Genomic DNA, 20,530 nt, shown 5'->3' with positions numbered 1-20,530 from the left:
TCAATGACCACTTGCTTCGCTTCCTTTGGTTCGTAACTTTATTCAGGGGGTAACACGGCTTAATCCCCGGTTAAGTCACCCCTGAACCCTTGGGACTTGAATTTAGTTTATGGCGGAATTACAAAACAGCCTTTTTTTGAACCGATACGACATATTCCCTTGGTCCTTTTTTGACAAGGAAACTATTTTTTATGGTAACCATATCTGCTGCAAGAAGGGTATCAGAATTGGCTGCTTTTTCTTGTATAGAGCCATATTATTATTGTTCACAAGGATAAGGTAGTATTGCGTCCTCATCCTAACTTTTTACCGAAAGTAGTATAAGGTTTTTATCTAAACCAGGAAATTGGTCTATGTTCATTTTTTCCAGAACCTTATTCTATGGAAGAAAAATCACTACATTCTCTTGATGTGGTGAGAGCAGTCTACTTAAAGACGACTGCTCAGATTTGGAAAACGGATGTTTTGTTCGTATTGCCTGAACATCCTAAAAGAGGACAGGCATCATGGAAATCTACTATTCTAAATGGATTCGACAAGTAATCGTTCTAGCTTATGGTTTAAAGAGGTAGTTTTTACCCTCTCAAATCAAAACGCACTCCTATAGAGCTGTTAGTGCTTCGTGGGCAGTGCATCACCAAGCCTCCATACCTCAAATCTGCATGGCCATAACTTGGTCTTCAATCCATACATTTACCAGATTCTATCAGGTGGATGTAAAAAGACACGAGGATGTCGCCTTTGGGCGCAGTGTACTGCAGGCAGCAGTATAAGTCCTCTGATCTCATGGTGCCCTACCTTTGTTGTGTCTCCCTCCCCTCAGTTGGCATTGCTCTGGGACATCCCACATAGTAACTACTATGGCTCTGTGTCCTGTGATGTACGATTAAAGAAAATAGGATTTTTATAACAGCTTACCTGTAAAATCCTTTTCTTTTGAAGTACATCATGGGACAGAGGTCCCGCCCCTCTTTCTAGTATACACGTGTATTGCTGTGCTACAAAACTGAGATGCTCCCGGTATGGGAGGGGTTATATAGGGAGGCAACTTCCTGTTTGGGGTGTGCCAGTGTCCAGCACCTGAAGGTGGACTATAACCCACATAGTAATTACTATGGCTCTGTGTCCCCTGATGTACTTTAAAAGAAAAGGATTTTACAGGTAAGCTGTTATAAAAATCCTATTTTGCTGTCCCCTCAAAATAACTCAGCACACAGCTATTAATGTCTAAACCGCTGGCAAAAAAAGGTGTGAATGGGGAGCAGGTGTGCTAAATTTGGTGTTATCACTCTCACTCTCTCCTACTGGTCACTGGAAGTTCAACATGGCACCTCATGGCAAAGAACTCTCTGAGGATTTGAAAAAAAAAATTTTTGCTCTACATAAAGATGGCCTAGGCTATAAGAAGATTGCCAAGACCCTGAGACTGAGCTGCAGCACGGTGGCCAGGACCATACAGTGGTTTAACAGGACAGGTTCCACTCAGAACAGGCCTCACCCTGGTCGACCAAAAAAGTTGATGCACGTGTTCAGCGTCATATCCAGAGGTTGTCTTTGAGAAATAGACGTATGAGTGCTGCCAGCATTTATGAAGAGGTTGAAGGGGTGGGGTGTCAGCCTGTCAGTGCTCAGACCATAAGCCGCACACTGCATCACGTTCGTCTGCAAGGCTGTCGTCCCAGAAGGAAGCCTCTTCGAAAGATGATGCACAAGAAAGCCTGCAGTTTGCTGAAGACAAGCAGACTAAGGACATGGATTACTGGAATCGTGTCCTGTGGTCTCATGAGACCAAGATCTTGATAAAAAATGTGAGGGCTGTACTCACTTTTGTGAGTACACCCCTCACAATTTTTAAAATATTTTATTATATCTTTTAAGGTGACAACACTGAAGAAATGACACTTTGCTACAATGTAAAGTAGTGAGTGTACAGCTTGTATAGCAGTGTAAATTTGCTGTCCCCTCAAAATAACTCAACACACAGCCAATAATGTCTAAACCACTGGTAACAAACGTGAGTACACCCCTAAGTGAAAATGTCCAAATTGGACCCAAAGTGTCAATATTTTGTGTGGCCACCATTATTTTCCAGCACTGCCTTAACCCTCTTAGGCTTGGAGTTCACCAGAGCTTCACAGGTAGCCACTGGTGTCCTCTTCCACTCCTCCATGATGACATCACAGAGCCGGTGGATGTTAGAGACCTTACACTACTCCAACTTCCTTTTGAGGATGCCCCACAGATGCTCAATAGGGTTAAGGTCTGGAGACATGCTTAGCCAGTCCATCACCTTTGCTCTCAGCTTCTTTAGCAAGGCAGTGGTGGTCTTGGAGATGTGTTTGGGGTCGTTATCGTGTTGAAATACTGCCCTGCGGCCCAGTCTCCGAGGAGAGGGGTTTATGCTCTGCTTCAGTATGTCACAGTACATGTTGGCTTCCATGGTTCCCTCAATTAACTGTAGCTCCCTAGTGCCGGCAGCACTCATGCAGACCCAGACCATGACACTCACACCACCATGCCTGGCTGTAGGCAAGACACACTTGTCTTTGAACTTCTAACCTGGTTGCCACCACACACGCTTGATACCATCTGAACCAAATAAGTTTATCTTGGTCTCATGAGACCACAGAACATGGTTCCAGTAATCTATGTACTTAGGCTACTTGTCTACAGCAAACTGTTTGCTGCCTTTTTTATGCATCATCATCATCCCAACAATCCTGCCCTGGTGGTTGTGGGGGTCTGCGGACGAGGGGCTTATTGGAATCTGGAAGCCCTCTTTAACAAGGGGGCCCCCAGTCCCCCCCCATGTGAATGGGTATGGGTTCCATTGTACCCCTACTCATTCACCAAAAATAGTGTCATCCATCAAAAATAGTGCAAGCCATCTTCAATCATGTCGCCCGTGGGACCCGAAAAACATAAAAAAAAAAACCTCTGCCTCGATGGGAGGCATCCCGCCGACTGCTGTCTCTTGACTGTGACAGCTGTTATATAGGCAAGGGCGGGGCCACCCGGTGACATAATCGAGTGACCCTGCCCCTTCTGACGTCATGTGCCGTCATGGGGGGGGGGCGGGGTCATCTGGTTACGTCAGCGGGTGGCCCCGCCCTTGCCTATATACAGTAAGAGCTGTCACAGCGAAAAGACAGCAGTTGGTGGGATGGCTCCCACAGAGGCGGAGGTTTTTTCTTTTTTTTTCTATTTTTTGGGTCCGATGGGCGGCGTGTCTGACGATGGATGTACATCGCGGGGCACTTTAAAAAAAAAAAGAATTGTTACAAACTGTCTTTAGTGGTTTTTACTTTTTGACACTTTATTTGGTGAATGGGTAGGGGTACAATGATACCCATTCACATGGGGGGGGTCAGGAACCGGGGGCCTCCTTGTTAATTCCAATAAGCCCCCCGCCCGCAGACCCCCACAACCAATGGCCAGGGTTGTGGGGACAAGGCCCTTGTCCCCATTAACATGGGGACAAGGTGCTTTGGGGTGGACCCCAAAGCACCCTCCCCATGTTGAGGGCAAGTGGCCTGGTATGGTTCGGGGGGGGCGCTCGCTCGTCCCCCCCCTTTCCTGGCATGCCAGGTTGCTTGCACAGGAAAGGGTCTGATATGGATTTGGGGGGGACCCCACGCCATTTAATAAAAAAAAAATTGGCTTGGAGTTCCCCTTAATATCCATACCAGAATAGACTGGAGGGGGGGAACCCACGCCATTTTTTTCCTCGATTTTTATCTATATTGCCGGTAGCTGGCAATACATTACAGCCGCAAGCAATTTTAAAAGACATTTTTTCCTTTAGAAATGTCATTTTGCTGCGGCACAGTAAAATACATCAAACAGATGTGCCACTTTACAGGCAGACTAAGGCCCCCCCCCCCCCGGCATGATATCTAAAGGAATATTTCATTTTTATTGTTTCACTTTAAGCATTTGTAAAATCACTGCTCCAAAAAAAATAGTTGTTTTTAAAACTTTTTTTCTGCATTGATACATGTCCCCTGGGGCAGTACCCGGGTCCCCAAATACTTTTTATGGCACTAATTTGCATGTAAGCCTTTTAAATTAACACTTTTGATTTTTCATGTTCGTGTCCCAAAGACTTTAATAGGGTTGTCATTAATTTTTTGTCTGTTCGCATGTTCTGGTGCGAACCGAAAGCGGGGGGGTGTTCAGCCCATCCCTATTATCATGATGCGCTTTGTCTGTTGAACTTTGTGTAAGTAGATACTGCATATGTTTTTCTTTTTTTCAATAAATGTACCCTGGATCCAAACGGCTTACGTGTTTTGAGGGTTGTGCCCTCTGAAGAAGCTCCGGCTCCGGCGCAACCCTCAAAACATGTAAGCTGTTTGGATCCAGGGTACATTTATTGATAAAAAGGAAAACTCATATCTACTTACACAAAGTGCAACAGACAATGCTACCTCTTATGTTTTTCACAGTGTGGTGTTGGACTTCCCCAGTCCTGAGAAGGCAGCCTTCATATCTGGAGCCAGGATACGGATGTGTAGGAAGATCTTGTGGTAGACCACCATAATCATGCACAGAAAGTTTACTGTTCAAATATGATGTCTCCTCTGGGAAATGTCAATATTCTGTTAATGAAAACAGCTTTTCTCCTTCATGAGCTGTATGGTGCTTAATAAGTAAATGTCTGAATGGAAAACACTTCCCGCACGCTGAACATGAATATGGTTTCTCCCCCGTATGAGTCATTTTATGACAGGCAAGGCTTTTGGTCTGGGAAAAAGATTTACCACATTCCGAACATAAATACGGCTTTAGTCCTGTGTGAGTTCTCTGATGTACGATAAGGGCATTACCCCAGGTGAAACATTTCCTGCACTCTGAACAGGAATAAGGCTTTTCCCCCGTGTGAGTCAACTGATGGGAGGTAAGGTGGACTTTCTGGTTAAAACATTTTCCGCACTCCGAGCAAGCGAACGGCCTCTCTCCCGTGTGAGTCCTCTGATGGTATCTAAGATGGTCTCGTTGGGAAAAACACTTCCAGCACTCTGAACATGTGTGTTCTCCTGTATGAAGTTTTTCATGTTTGACAAGGTATGACTTGATAGGGAACTTTTTATCACACTGAGAACAGGAATATGGATTCTCACCTTTGTGACTTATCTGGTGGACAGTTAAATTGTATCTCCGAGTGAAAGACTTCCCACATTCAGAACATACAAACGGCTTTTGGCCTTTGTGTCCTAACCTGTGGGAGGGGAATTCGGCTCTCTGGTGAAATGATTTGCCATCCTCGCAGGTGTCACCAGATAATTTATCAACAAAACTCGCTCCATCTGTTGGGGGTCCACATGATAGATCAGCACTGTGAGGTTCTAGGAGAAGATTTCGGGTAATGGGGTCTACTTCAGAAGACTTGGCTGTGATCTCATCATCTTCTGTTTTATTGTCTGGAGACATATCAGGATGTTCTTCTATACTGTACCTTCTGTAGCGTCCACCTGGAAGAAGTAAGATTTAAAAATAAATTAAAATAATCAACTACTTGAAAACCAGCCCTATTCTGACACTTCTCTCCGATATGTAACAATCATTATTTTTTGTGCTAGAAAATTACTTAGAACCCCTAAACATTTTTTTTTTCAAAGCAGAGGGCCTAGAGCAGTGATGGCGAACCTTGGCACCCCTGATGTTTTGGAACTACATTTCCCATGATGCTCATGCACTCTGCAGTGTGGATGAGTATCATGGGAAATGTAATTCCAAAAGTGGAGTGGCAAGGTTCACCATCACTGGCCTAGAGAATAAAATGGTGGGTGTTGCAATTTTTCAGTGCCCCCGTTTTACTTACCTGAACCCGGTTTTCTTCTCCCCGGGGACGAGCACACCAGCTCTAGCTGGTGTCTCGTGTCCTGATTAGATAGATTGATAGCCATCGGCTTCCACTGCTGTCAATCAAATTCAATGACGCAGGCGCCGGGGGATGAGTGGTGGCGAGGCCGAGTCCTGCTTTTTGTGTCAATGCACGCAAAAGCAGGACTCGGGAGCAAGCCTACAGGGGTGTCCGCCGAAGGAGAGCGCTTGGACCATGTGGGCACTCGATGCGGGGGATGCAGGGAAGAGCTAGCAGTGCCGATGAGGGTACCCAGAAGAGGAGGATCGGGGGCCACTCTGTGCAACACTAACTGCACATCGGTGGTAAGTATGACATGTTTGTTATTTAAAAAAAAAAAAAAAAACACGAGGGTTTAGTAACCCTTTAATGAATTTTAATGCACAAAAACCCAAAATAATACCCATTTGTTTGGTAAAATATAAAATATGATGTTGTGCCGAGTAAAAACATAAACAATAAATATGTCACTCTTAAAAATTGCGCACGCCTATGGAATGGCAACAAACTACGAAATTATATTATCCATAGGCAACCCTTTAAAAGCCTTTATAGGTTACAACTTTAGATTTACACAGGAGGTCTGGTGCTAGAATTATTGATCTCACTATGACGCTCGTGATATGTGTGGAGCGATCACTGTTTACATACCGATACAGGGTCTATGCATACGTTTGCTTTTGCGCGCGAGCACGGAGGGATGGGGACGCTTTAAAAAAAAAAAAAATATATATATATATATATATATATATTTATTTTTTTATTTTTACACTGCACCTTTATTTTATTTTTTAATTTTTTGTTTATCACCTCTATTGTTATCATAAGGTATGGAAACTTTGTTATAATAGCAATAGGCAGTGACAGGTCCTCTTTACTATTAGATCTGATGCTTTTTATAAACCACTAACGGTTTGTTTACAACCGGCAAAACCATAAGTGATGAAATACTCGTGGCTTCAGGTTTCTTAGACCAGGGGTCCCAACCCCTGGGCCGCAGACCAGTGCCGGTCCGTGGCCTGTTGATGACTGGGCCACACAGCAGGAGATGAGCGGCTTCCGTGATCAGCACGGGGCTATTACAGGCGGCCGTCAATGCTCACCTCCTGCTGTGTGGCCATGCCTGTTTGTCCTCACCTGGCTCCTCCGCCCACCTGGCCGACAATGTCATCCAATAAGCAGGGCAGGGGTGTGAGGAGCTGCAGATGGGAATGGAGAGCTCCTCCCGCCCCCTGCCCTGCTGATAGAATGACATCGTCGGGCGGGCAGAGGAGCCGGGGGAGGACACACGGACGGATCACAGCCTCTGTCCTGCCAAAGCTATGAGTCCTGTGCAGGGGATGCAGAGATTAGGATGGGGAAGTGTCATCATAGAGAGGAAAAGGGGGGGGGGGGGGCACACTGAAGGAGCACTGTGGTGGAGGAGGCTGTGATTGCTAGCGGCACTGTAATATAAAGGGGACTGCACTGTAAAGGGCACTGTAATCATTACAGTGCCCCTTTACAGTGAAGTCCCCTTAATATCACAGTGCCCCCTTAAAGTGCAGTCCCCTTTACATCACAGCCCCCCTTTACATTACAGTGCCTCCTTTACAGAGCAGTCCCCTTTACATTACAGTGCCCCATTTACACAGCAGTCCCAATGACATTAATGTAAAGGGGCACTGTGATGTAAAGGGGACTTCACTGTAAAGGGGGACTGTGCCATAAAGAGGCAGAGGACAGACTCTGTCCCTGGGAAAATTGGCTGCCGTGAAACCGGTCTCTAGTGCCAAAAAGGTTGGGGACTGCTGTCTTAGACCATAGAGATGATTGGGGCCCTTCCGGTATCTCATCAGCTCTATGGTCAGCCGGCTGCAATCCTGGGTTCCCTGGGGGGACCGACGAGCTCAGGAAAGCGGCGGAAGGTGGCTATTTAGCCACTAGGATTACTTTTACAAGAAAGAGCTCAGTTGCTTCTAAAAAAAACAATACTGAGATGATGTCTGCAGCTGTAGGCATCAACCTGGTATGTATCAAAAAAAAAAACGAAAACTCAAACCAACGCGCCCTTCCTGAGTTCTCACCACTGCGCTCAATGCCAAATAAAGGGGTGTTCACCCCCCTATGAGAGATGTGAGAAAATTAAAGCACAAAGTGTATGAAAACAAATGTGTAAAACTTAAATGTATGAGAAGTTAATGGAGTGAATCCAAAGCTGCCACTTATTAAATAAACAGTGCAATACGTCCTATTATTTCCAAGAGCCCAAATGCGATCCTTGTGAAATAATATAAGTGGCGCTAAATACCAGTGATAAACCATTCAACACTCGAAGGTGATCTAGTGCATCTATCTACAAAAGGAAATTGGAATAGATGAAGTGAATAAATCTATATCAGAGAAAAACTGTTCAATATAAAATTAACAGTGAAAGTGTGCCATACACAAAGCAATATCAATGACACATAAAACAAAAGTGAGATCAAGTGGTAAAGTCCATAAAGTCCATAGACAGACCACCGTGCAGGAAATGTGATGAATCTGGAAACGGTTCACCAATTCACTTAGTGTCAGTGACTCCACTCCCCTTGAATTCAGCACTCACCGACTCAAAATGCCTCACACTCTCGTGTTTTGGCAACAAAGCATAGATGTAAAGCGGATCAGCTGAGGGTGTAGGCTCCGAATTCCTTGTTAGTCCCAGTGTCACCGACTCAAAATGCCTCACACTCTCGTGTTTTGGCAACAAAGCATAGATGTAAAGCGGATCAGCTGAGGGTGTAGGCTCCGAATTCCTTGTTAGTCCCAGTGTCACTTCCTATAGGTGAGCACAGCCAAACCACACATGTGAAAGGAATCAGGGTAGAGAAAGCACTGCAGCAAGGAGATCCCAGATGAAGGTTACAAGCTGCTGTGCCAATGCACATTGCACAGGCAAGGTCCACCATGTTCAGGAAGGCAGCCCAATGCTGACAAAGAAGTGACACTGGGACTAACAAGGAATTCGGAGCCTACACCCTCAGCTGATCCGCTTTACATCTATGCTTTGTTGCCAAAACACGAGAGTGTGAGGCATTTTGAGTCGGTGACACTGGGACTAACAAGGAATTCGGAGCCTACACCCTCAGCTGATCCGCTTTACATCTATGCTTTGTTGCCAAAACACGAGAGTGTGAGGCATTTTGAGTCGGTGAGTGCTGAATTCAAGGGGAGTGGAGTCACTGACACTAAGTGAATTGGTGAACCGTTTCCAGATTCATCACATTTCCTGCACGGTGGTCTGTCTATGGACTTTATGGACTTTACCACTTGATCTCACTTTTGTTTTATGTGTCATTGATATTGCTTTGTGTATGGCACACTTTCACTGTTAATTTTATATTGAACAGTTTTTCTCTGATATAGATTTATTCACTTCATCTATTCCAATTTCCTTTTGTAGATAGATGCACTAGATCACCTTCGAGTGTTGAATGGTTTATCACTGGTATTTAGCGCCACTTATATTATTTCACAAGGATCGCATTTGGGCTCTTGGAAATAATAGGACGTATATCAACCTGGTATGACCACTCAAAGTCAGGCGACGTACCGGTACGTCGCCTGGCATTAAGTGGTTAGGCAGGGTATAAAAATGGATATTAGTCCAGTTATGTGCATTTTGGTAACCACAGCACCCTGCACTCCTAGTGTAATGATGCAGAATGGCACTAACGTCATCCCCGCTCCCTGTATTATCAAGGATCGCCCACTGCCGGGGAAGAGGCTAAGCGATGCAGACATGCTGCAGATTTCTGCACCGCAGATCATACAAAGGCTGCATTCAAGTGTGTCTCACAATTGTTTAATGTGTGCCCTTGTGGAAACCTGTATTTTTCTAGTGCTGAATAATGTAAGTATTCACACAAGTGTGAACAAGTTCTAAGACAGTCTGTAAAGATAGCCAGAAGCTTCTCAATGATCATCAATGAAACCATCCAATATATAAAAGGTATTCATTTTTTAAAGCTGAACTTCATGAATTCAGCAACTTTGCAAAAAGTTCAGGCACACTATGAGTTAAGTCTAATTAGGTGCATGTCACCTCTGGGACTTATCTTTTTTTCTTATATGTGACAGGTTTATTGGAGGAAACACTCTGGCTGTGAGAGGAGAGAAGCACACACAGCAGCAATGCCCATCCCTCCCCTCTGCTGCCCATTCACAGAAGCCTTTGTGTTGTGTGAATGAGTTCACACAACACAAAGGCTTCTGTGAATGGGCAGAAGGAGGGGAGGGGCAGGCATAGCAGTTCCAGCTACTCTGCTCTTGAATGAGCTAACATCACAGCCAGCAGCTGCGGACCTCCTGGGGCACAATAAACCTGTCAGATGTAAATAATAAGGATAAGTCTATGAGGTGGCAGACACTTCATTGGACATAACTCATGGTAAGCCTGCAGTGTTTACAAAGTAGCCGAGTTCCTGGACTACAGCTTTAAAGGAGTTGTAAACGCAGAAGATTTTTTTATCTTAATGTATTCTATGCATTAAGATTAAAAGCCTTCTGTGTGTAGCAGCCTCTCCAGCACCCCCTAATACTTACCTGAGCCCCCTCTTCGTCCAGCGATTTCTACAAGTTCCTCGGCCGTCCTGGACTCTCCCTCCTGATTGGCTGAGGCACAGCAGTGGCGCCACTGGCTCCTGTGGCTGTCAATCAGGAGAGAGAGGGGACGGGGCCAAATTGACAGCTCCGTGTCTGAAAAGACGCTCGGCTCGGGTGCCCCCATAGCAAGCTGATTGCTGTGGGGGCACTCGACAGGAGGGGGGGCCCAGGAGAGCCGAAGAGGGACCAGAGAAGAGGAGGATCCAGGCTGCTCTGTACAAATCCACTGCACATAAGAGGTAAGTATAACATGTTTGTTATTAAAAAAAAGAGACTTTACAATCATTTATGTCTTTAATACGAAGGAGGTCCTCCTCTCACCTTCCCCAGGCTGCAGGTGAAGAACTTACCAGGAAACAAAAGAAACTTGACACCTTGGCGCTAAGAAAACAGAGAAACTGGCCATATATTCCTCAAACTATTAATGGCTACTATGCAACCCGGACTAGATGTTGGCAGTGTTGCAGCCCTCTTCAGATAGGGGAATCTTCACTGTGTAGACAACAAAGGAACAAAGGGCGCAAACGCCTAGTGCATTATCCAAGGCACTTTACTGAAGGTGAAAGATGAAAACATACTCAAAAACCACATAAATAGATAGTGTGTCACAAGCTCAGACCCAGAAATCAGACCTTAAACCCAAAAGGTTCAGACAGAGGACATCCACAGCTGACAGGTTTTGGTGGTCAAGCCCCCTTCCTCAGAGCTAAAGCTTTTACATTTATTAAACTGCCTTGAATAATGCACTAGGTGTTTGCGCCCTTTGATGTAAATGTAGATAAAGAACCTAAAGAGGGAAAGGGCAAGGTTCCCCCCCAGGAAGAAAGAATACGAGGATGGAGAAAGAGAGAGGAGCCCTCCTACAGCAAGAAACTTCTGGAGGAACTTAATATAGAGAAAGATTCCCTCTTTGCTCAGCAGTGTTAGGGAAAGCAAAGACTTCCTAAAGAGAGTATCCCCACCATGGGCGAAAAAAAGTAAATTTTTATTTTGGTAATGGGATAGATCAATTATTATTATACACGATTTATATAGCGGCAACAGTTTACGCAGCGTTTTACAATGTAGAGTGGGGACAGCACAATTACAGTACAGTTCAATACAGAAGGGACAGGAGGACCCTGCTCATAGAGCTTACATTCTAAAGGGAGGGGGTGGTGGTACAAAAGGTAATAGATGCGGGGAATGATTGATGGGGGTGGCTCGGGGACAGTTGTTATGTGGGATAGGCTTCCCTGAATAAGTGAGTTTTCAGGGATCTCCTAAAGGTGGACAGGTTAGGGGCTGATCGGACATACCAGGGCAGGGAGTTCCAGAGGATGGGAGAGGCTCTGGAGAAGTCCTGAACGCGAGCATGGGAGGAGGTAACAAGGGAGCTAGAGAGCCAGAGGTCCTGGGAGGAGTGGAGGGGACGATTTGGCCGATATCTGCAGATGAGGTTGGTGATGTAGCTGGGGGCGAGGTTGTGGGTGGCCTTGTATGTTGTGGTTAGCATTTTGAATTTTATACGGTGGTGTAGGGGAAGCCAGTGAAGAGATTGGCAGAGAGGAGCAGCAGTCACGGATTGGTTAGTGAGGTGTATTAGTCTAGCAGCAGCATTCATAATAGACTGAAGGAGGGATAGCCTGCGTAAGGGTAGGCCATTTAGGAGAGAGTTGCAGTAGTCAAGGCGGGAAATAATCAAGGAGTGAATAAATTGCTTTGTGGTATCATTAGTCAGGAAGGATCGAATTCTGGAGATGTTGCGGAGGTTAAGGCAGCAGGATTTAGGCAGTGATTGGATGTGCGGACTGAAGGAGAGTTCAGAGTCAAGGATTACACCCAGCACCCTGACATGTGTGGAGGGACCAATGGTTGTGCTGTTGATCTTAATGGTAAAGTCATGGGGGGGGACCGGGAAGGAGTAAATATAACAAGCTTAGTTTTAGAAAAATTGAGTTTGAGAAAGTTGTGTGACATCCATACCAATATGTCAGTCAGCAAGTTTGAGATCCGTGAGGAGATCGAGGGGGTAAGTTGAGGAGTGTAGAGATAGATCTGGGTGTCGTCGGTGTAGAGGTGGTTTTGGAAGCCATGGGAGGTTATCAACTGGCCCAGGGAAGAGGTATAGAGCGAGAATAGGAGGGGTCCAAGGATGGAGCCTTGGGGTACCCCAACAGAAAGAGGAAGAGGAGCGGAGGAGATGGAGTTGTAAGTGACACTGAAAGTGCGCTGACATAGTTAGAGGAGAACCAGGATAAAGAAGAATCATAGAGGCCAAGGGAGTGTAGTTTGCTGAGGAGGAGCAGGTGGTCAACTGTGTCTAAGGCAGCAGAGAGGTCTAAGAGTAGGTGTATGGAGTAATGGCCATTGGTTTTAGCAGTTAGTAGGTCATTGGTGAGTTTTAGTAGGGCAGTTTCAGTGGAATGTTGTGGACGGAAACCGGACTGTAGGTGATCGAGAAGCTTGTTTTCCGTGAGGTAGAGACTCATTCGGTCATGGACAAGGCGTTCGATGAGCTTGGAGGCAAATGGGAGCAGGGAGATGGGTCTTAAGTTAATCAAACAGGTGGGATCTAGTGAGGGTTTTTTAAAGTATGGGGGTAACCAGTGCATGTTTGAGCGAGGAAGGAAAGGTGCCAGAGGAGAGGTTGAAGATGTGGGTTAGGGAGTTTAGGATAGAGCGGGAAGGTGGTCGCAGAAATTGTGAGGGGACAGGGTCCAGGGGACAGGTGGTGAGGTGGGCCATGGAGAGGAGTTTATCAACTTTGTTGGTGGTAACAGGGCAGAAGGAGGAGAGTATTGAGTGTGGTGTTGGACCTGATGTGTTGGGTAGGGGAGGAAGTTGAATGCTGAATATTGTGTCGCGAATTGTGTCGATTTTACTTTTGAAATGGTTGGCAATCTGTTGAGCTGTAAGCAAGTTGGTGGGTGAGGGCAGTGGGGGGGGTGAAGTAAGAAATTAAGGGTAGAAAAGAGTTGACAAGGTTTGGATGAGAGTGTTGTAGTAGGTTTGTTTAGCAGTCCGGAGGCAGGAGTTGTATTTGAGATTTGTAGATTTGTAGGTAAAGTCTTGCAGGGATTTAGATTTAAGCCATGCTTGCTCAAGAGCACGGCTACGTCTCTTGAGACTTCTGGTGTCGTCTGTTTGCCAGGGTTGTGGCAGATGGGGCCTCGATCTGAATGTAGAAAGAGGAGCAAGTACATCTAGGGAGGATGACAGGGTGTTGTTGTAGATGGAAGCAGTTAGGTCTGGGCAGGACAGGGGTGCGATTTTGTCGTAAAGGCCATCAGTAGCAGAATGAAGACGGGAAGGGTTGAGGTTGCAAAGTTTTCTGCGGGTAGTGGTTTGTGGGTTGGCAGCATGGGAGGTAGGAGACAAGGAGAGTGTGAAATGGATAAGGTCGTGATTAATGACAATGACAAAAATCAATGACACAAAGCCATCTCAAGAGGCAGAGATGACTAGCTCATGAGTAGGTTTTTTCGCATATAAGAACCCAATCTATCAACTTCTTCAGTAACCACCCACTATGGGAGTTAACATACAATTTTGATTTTGTTTGATGGAGGAAGTGAACAAAAAGATAGATGTAGTGAAAATGAAGATCTGTGACTTTTTGTATATACAGTAGTATTAATGACCCACCAGTGCCAATCTCTACAGAAATTTCCTCTTCTTTTATCCCCACATGTCCTTCATCCTCCACAGCTTTGACATCTATCTGAGTGCCTCTGGTGTCTGTGAATAAAGATGAGAGTGAAGCCCCCTGTACTGAGATGTATGAGAGACCCCAGAGAGTGTGTGTGGGGGGAGACTGGTCACATCTCTTGGCTGGTAACACACAATGACATGATGTGAGGAGGAGAGCCGGAGTCTAATAGAGGCTGATGTCTCCTGACTCCCCCACTGGGCACATACTGTCTCCCCATTACTGTCTACTGACAGAGGAGGGGGGAGAAGAAGAGATTGTTGTAGTGACTGAACAAGGAGAATCTGGGACTCTTCTCTGGATTTAGTGTTTATTACTCACCTGTGCTGATCTCTGGAGGGATTTCTTCCTCCTCACACAGCTCATCACCAGTCATGGACATCTCTTCTTCCTTCTTAACAACAATGAGACCTTCACCCTAGATGAGATACAACACCTTTTAGTTTGTAACTGTGAATAATGATAATGATGCTGATGTCATGATGCATACTTTGCTATGATCCTACACATATTATCCTGTAATAATACCCAGGGCTCTTTTGGTACTGCATTTATGTATACAAGTCACATTGTATACAGTATATGTAATTTATGTTTGTTATTTCGTTTTTGAATGCAACCTCTGACCTGGTCTGTTGCTGTTATACCATCATCTTGTTGTCTTGGTGATGGACCATTAGTGTGCCTAATATGAGGACATGAGTTTGGCTTAGCTCTCTGGAAGGGGGCGTGTCACCCAAAAAGTGTCAGCTTGCCGACATTGTGGTGTATTGGATCAGGTGACACTAAACTAACACTTGATCTGATATCGATGTTACACAATGATTACATTTTTCCCTTTTGTGATTATGTATTTGGCTTTTACTGGATACGCAATAATAAATCTTCTGGTAATGCACTAAGCACTTGTGCCTTCCTTTTTTTTTTTTTTTCTACATCTCTTTGCTAGATTCCCCTGTCTGTCTATATTGACATTGATGGTCCGCACGCTATTGAGATTGTGTACAAGTTCTCTAAGCGCTGGGGGTGTTTGCTTTTGAGCAAAAATATCAATTTAAATTAGGACCTTTAGTTCCTCCTACCTGATCATGCTGAGGGATCTCCTGATCTTCCTGTGTGGAGTCCCGGGAATACAGAGGACGGGGACATCTCTCTGGGGGATTTCTGTTACTGGATCCATCTGTAGGAAACACACACACTGACTGAACACATTGTTTCAATGTCTTTATATCACAGGATGTGTGTATCTAGGTGGATCCTCAAGACTCTTCTCTTTACAAGAAATTAAGGTCTTCTGTTACCCAGGGATCTGAAGGGTGGCCGATTCTCCATCATGATGTCCTACAGATCCCTGTGTCCTTCTAATTACTCCTGACTACCTTATATGCCTGAGCATATACACAAACATATGTTGGTTTAGAATGATAAGATCCAGAGAAGCTGTCAGAGCCGTTCTTCCAGGAAGAACTGTCAAATGTTGCTGTCAATAGTCTGGGTGCTAGTAGCCAATCAGGGAATGTTTCAGAGGCAAAACCACGCCTCCTTCAACAGCCTCTTCCTTCATCAGCTGATGGTTTTGCCTCTAAACTGGTTGCTGATTGGCTACTAGCACCCAGGCTTTTGACAGCTCCATCTGACAGTTCTTCCGAGTTTCCTGCGACAGCTCTCTGACAGCTTCTGCCTCTCCATGATCCCAGTGGCTCCAGTTGGGACTATTGCCACTACTGATGGCTTCATATTAAGCCTATTCCATGCCTGTTTCACACGGAAGCTTGTGAGAGCATTACCATTGTTTTAATACAAAAAAATAAAATATCGCTGTACTATTGGCCGCCTGGTGTCTCTCTCTCCCATTCCCTTACTATAAAAAAAGTCCCTCTCTCAAAAAATTGGCATTGATTTTCGTCATAGTTTTTGTCACTGAAAACATGCCTCTGATTAATATGATGAAAATATGATGAAAAATATGATGAAAATATGATGAAAAATATGATGAAAATATTTTGGTGAACAAAATTAACACTGCTCTTACCTGGTGATGTGAAGGGCGACCGGTTCTCTATCATGGCATCCTTGTAGAGATCCTTGTGTCCTTCTTTATACTCCCACTCCTCCATGGAGAAATAGACAGTGACATCCTCACACCTTATGGAACCTGACATACTGGGGCCGATTTACTAAAACTGAAGAATGCAAAATCTTGTGCAACTCTGCATAGAAATCAGCTTCCAGGTTTTATTGTCAAGGCTTAATTGAACAAGCTGAAGCTAGAAGCTGATTGGCTACCATGCAGAGCTGCACCAGATTTTGCACTCTCCAGTTTTAGTAGATCAGCCCCACTATGTCCTTATATCAGAAGATGTGTGTATCTAGATTAGAGGTCTCCAAACTTTTTAGTTTGAGAGCCACATTGTATATTTTACACGTTTTCAAGGGCCAGAAAAATAATTTATAAATAAATCCACAGTAGAATAGAATTTCACAGACTGCTGACAGCGGGGATGGATGGTACTCCTGTATCCTTTGCTGGCACCTAAACGCTGGAGCATCATGCAGCGGGACTAAACTTCTAGTGTTTATGAGGCTTTACATCCGTGTCCTTATCAGAGTCTCCCCATACATCTGTGTCCCCATTAGACCCCCATACATTTGTGTCCCCATCACTCATCAGAGTATCCCCACAAATTGGTGTCCCTATTAGAGCCCCCACATTTTTGTGTTCCCATCACCCATCAGAGTCTTCCTGCACATTTGTGTCTCCCACAGAACACCTGCACATTACAGCTTACCAGGGGCGGACTGACCATTGAGCCACTCGGGCACTGCCCAAGGGCCCTGGGCCACTAGGGGGCCCCATCAGGGTTGCCAGCCTCAGTAAAACCAGGGATAGTATGTATAAATCTGTGTTTTTTTTACATCTGTCTGTGTATACTGTGTGTACATGTATGTGTATACTGTGTGATTGTATACTGTGTGTGTGTATACCGTGTGGCCCCATAATCTCTGATTGCCTGGGGGCCCCATAATCTCCTATTGCCCGGGGGCCCCATGAGTTATCAGTCTGCCCCTGCAGCCCACCCCCCCCTGCATTTTTGTAATCCCGTCACAACCCACCCCCACCTGCTTATTTTTGTCCCCGTCAGAGCCATCACCTTCCCCTCGCATATTTGTGTCCCCATCAGCCCCTCCCCCGTGTTTGTGTTCCAATCAGAGCCATCAGCCCCCCCCATGTTTGTGTCCCCATCCGAGTCATCAGCCCCCCCCCCATGTTTGTGTCCCCATCAGAGTCATCAGCCCTCCTACATGTTTGTGTCCCCATCAGAGTCATCAGCCCCCCTACATGTTTGTGTCCCCATCAGCCCCCCAATGTTTGTGTCCTCGTTAGCGCACCCCCCCACATGTTCGTGTCCCCATCAGAGCCATCACACCCCCTCTGCATTTTTGTATCCCCATCACACCCCCCCCTGCATTTTTGTAATCCCGTCACAACCCACTCCCACCTGCATATTTTTGTCCCCATCAGAGCCATCACCTTCCTCTTGCATATTTGTGTCCCCATCAGCCCGCCCCCCCCCCATGTTTGTGTTCCAATCACAATCAGAGCCATCAGCCCCCCCCCCATGTTTGTGTCCCTATCAGAGTCATTAGCTCCCCTACATGTTTGTGTCCCCATCAGAGCCATCAGCCCCCCCCCCCCCAATGTTTGTGTCCTTGTTAGCGCACCCCGCACACGTTTGTGTCCCCATCAGAGCCATTAAGCCCACCCCCAGCACATTTGTAACCATCTCACAGTTCCCCCTTGCACGTGTACTTTACCAGCAGCCAACAGAGTGAGATGGCAGGAGGGGTTGTGGGACCTGCAAGGTATACTGCTGTGGGTGAATATGCAGCACAGGTTCCACAGCCGACAGAGACAATCCCTGCAGTGAGTCTGAAGACTCCATCTGCGGGCCAGAAAAGTTGGCCTGGCATGACGGATGTGGCCCACGATCTGTACTTTGTAGATTTCTGCTCTAGATGGATCCACAATACAAGAAATGAAAGGCTCCTCTTACCCGGTGATGTGAGGGGCGGCCGGTTCTTTGTCATCTTCTTGTATAGATCTATGGGTCAGTCTAAATACTTTTACTCCTCTGTATGTCTTCATCAATGCTTGGAGAATAATCTGGTTCATAAACCGTACACTGCAATATATTTTTTAACAATAAAAGATGAATATAGCTTTCCAGACACACAAACACATACAGTGCCTTAAAAAAGTATTCATACCCCTTGAAATGTTCTACATTTTGTCATGTTAAAGCGGGGTTCCACCCAAATTTTGAACAATATCTGTATGTATTCTCTTCCTTGCCTAGATGCTGACATGCCATTTAAAAAAATTTAAATCGCCGTAATTACCTTTTATTTTTCTATTCTTCTTTGCACTTCCTGGTTCTCCTCCTGTGGGAGTAGGTGTGTTTCTAGCCTCTCCCAGACTCCGCACAGTCTCCTGGGAGCTAGTCTCAGGCTTCCCAGGATGCCACTGAGCATGTGCGGGAACGAGCGGTGAATGCTGGGAGCACAGCATTCACCGCATCCAGGAAATAAATGCTTGTGGGCTTCAAATGCCCACCATGAAGATGGAAACCGCCTGCAGTGAATAATACAAGTTATTCTTTCCGAGGAAATCTGACACAGGCGGACATATTACACACAATATGTGAGTATGTAATGCTGAGAAGAAAGTTTGTGAATGAACTCAAAAAAAAAAAAAAACGATAGATAGGTGGACCCCCGCTTTAAAACCAAAAACGTAAATGTATTTTATTGGGATTTTATGTGATAGACCAACACAAAGTGGCATATCATGGTTAAGTGGAAGGAAAATAATTAATGGTTTTCAAAATGTGGAAAATTTCAAGGGGTAAGAATACTTTTTCAAGGCACTGTACATATTGACTTTAGCTGTCAAGCACAGTTCTATCATCAAGCCATGCTCAGACAGAGGAGCTTAAACTGAATTTGACTCTACTCAGTCTTTAGTGGTGTTTTCTACATTTAAAGTGGGAGTAAACCCCCCCTATCCTTTTCAGCCAAGGAAGCTCCAATTCTTGGCTTCTGTTTAACCACTTAAAAACCAGCCTCGTTTTGGAATTTAGGTGTTTACATGTTTAAAACAGTTTTTTTTTTGCTAGAAAATTACTTAGAACCCCCAAACATTATATATTGTTTTTTTTTCTAACACCCTAGAGAATAAAATGGCGGTCATTGCAATACTTTTTTTCGCACCGTATTTGCGCAGCGATCTTACAAGCGCTCTTTTTTTGGAAAAAAATTCACTTTTTTGAATAAAAAAATAAGACAACAGTAAAGTTAGTCCATTTTTTTTATATTGTGAAAGATAATGTTACGCCCAGTAAATTGATACCCAACATGCCACGCTTCAAAATTGCGCCCGCTCGTGGAATGGCATCAAACTTTTACCCTCAAAAATCTCCATAGGCAAAGTTTAAAAATTGTACAGGTTGCATGTTTTGTGTTACAGAGGAGGTCTAGGACTAGAATTATTGCTCTCGCTCTACCGATCGCGGCGATACCTCACATGTGTGGTTTGACCACCGTTTTCATATGCATTCGCTTTTGCGCGCGAGCTCGTCGGGACGGGGCGCTTTCAAAAAAAAAATTTTTTTTCTTATTTATTTTACTTGATTTTATTTATTTTTTTCACTGTTTTAAAAAAAAAAAAAAATTGGGTCACTTTTATTCCTATTACAAGGAATGTAAACATCCCTTGTAATAGAAAAAAAGCATGACAGGTCCTCTTAAATATGAGATCTGGGGTCAAAAAGTCCTCAGATCTCATATTTGGACTAAAATGCAAAAAAAAAAAAATTGTCAACAGAAAAATGTGCCTTTAAGACGTATGGGCAGAATTGACGTTTTGACGTTGCTTCCGCCCTCCTATGGTATGGAGACGGGTGGGGGCCATCTTCCCCTCACTCATCTCCATACCACAGACGTGAGAGGACCTGATCGCCTACGCTGCTATTGACGGCTCCGGTAAGCAGCGGAGGGTGCAGGAGAGCGGCGGGAGGGGGGTGGCCCCTCTCCCGCCGCCGATAACGGTGATCTCGCGGTGAATCCGCTGCAGGGGCCACCATTATCGTAAACAGAACCGCCGGTTCTAAAGATGGATACCTCGATTGTGGCAGCAGCTAACGCCGTTCCTGAGATATCCATCTTCAAACTGCCGACGTATATGTACAGGAGCCGGTCGGTAAGTGGTTTTAATCTTCAACTGCCATGAAGCTACACATGTGATCAATTATGATACCAGACATTGGATGGTTTGACCGTTTGGTTGA

General features: G+C 45.1%; 1 protein-coding gene across 1 annotated transcript; it reads right to left on the bottom strand.

Annotated features, from left to right (window-relative positions):
* Positions 1 to 4,364: 4,364 nt before the first annotated feature.
* LOC141104534 (uncharacterized) lies at positions 4,365 to 18,684 on the bottom strand. The gene is made up of 4 exons (XM_073594135.1): positions 18,239 to 18,684; positions 15,266 to 15,363; positions 14,505 to 14,601; positions 4,365 to 5,474 (listed from the first exon to the last, which is right to left on the bottom strand). Exons 1-4 carry the CDS (start codon positions 18,270 to 18,272, stop codon positions 4,594 to 4,596), a joined length of 1,110 nt encoding a protein of 369 aa, XP_073450236.1. The 5' UTR covers positions 18,273 to 18,684; the 3' UTR covers positions 4,365 to 4,593.
* Positions 18,685 to 20,530: the final 1,846 nt, after the last annotated feature.

This window comes from Aquarana catesbeiana, linkage group LG08, assembly GCF_042186555.1.
Source record: "Aquarana catesbeiana isolate 2022-GZ linkage group LG08, ASM4218655v1, whole genome shotgun sequence".
NCBI lineage: Eukaryota > Metazoa > Chordata > Amphibia > Anura > Ranidae > Aquarana > Aquarana catesbeiana.
This window is presented reverse-complemented; position numbering and strand designations above follow the sequence as displayed.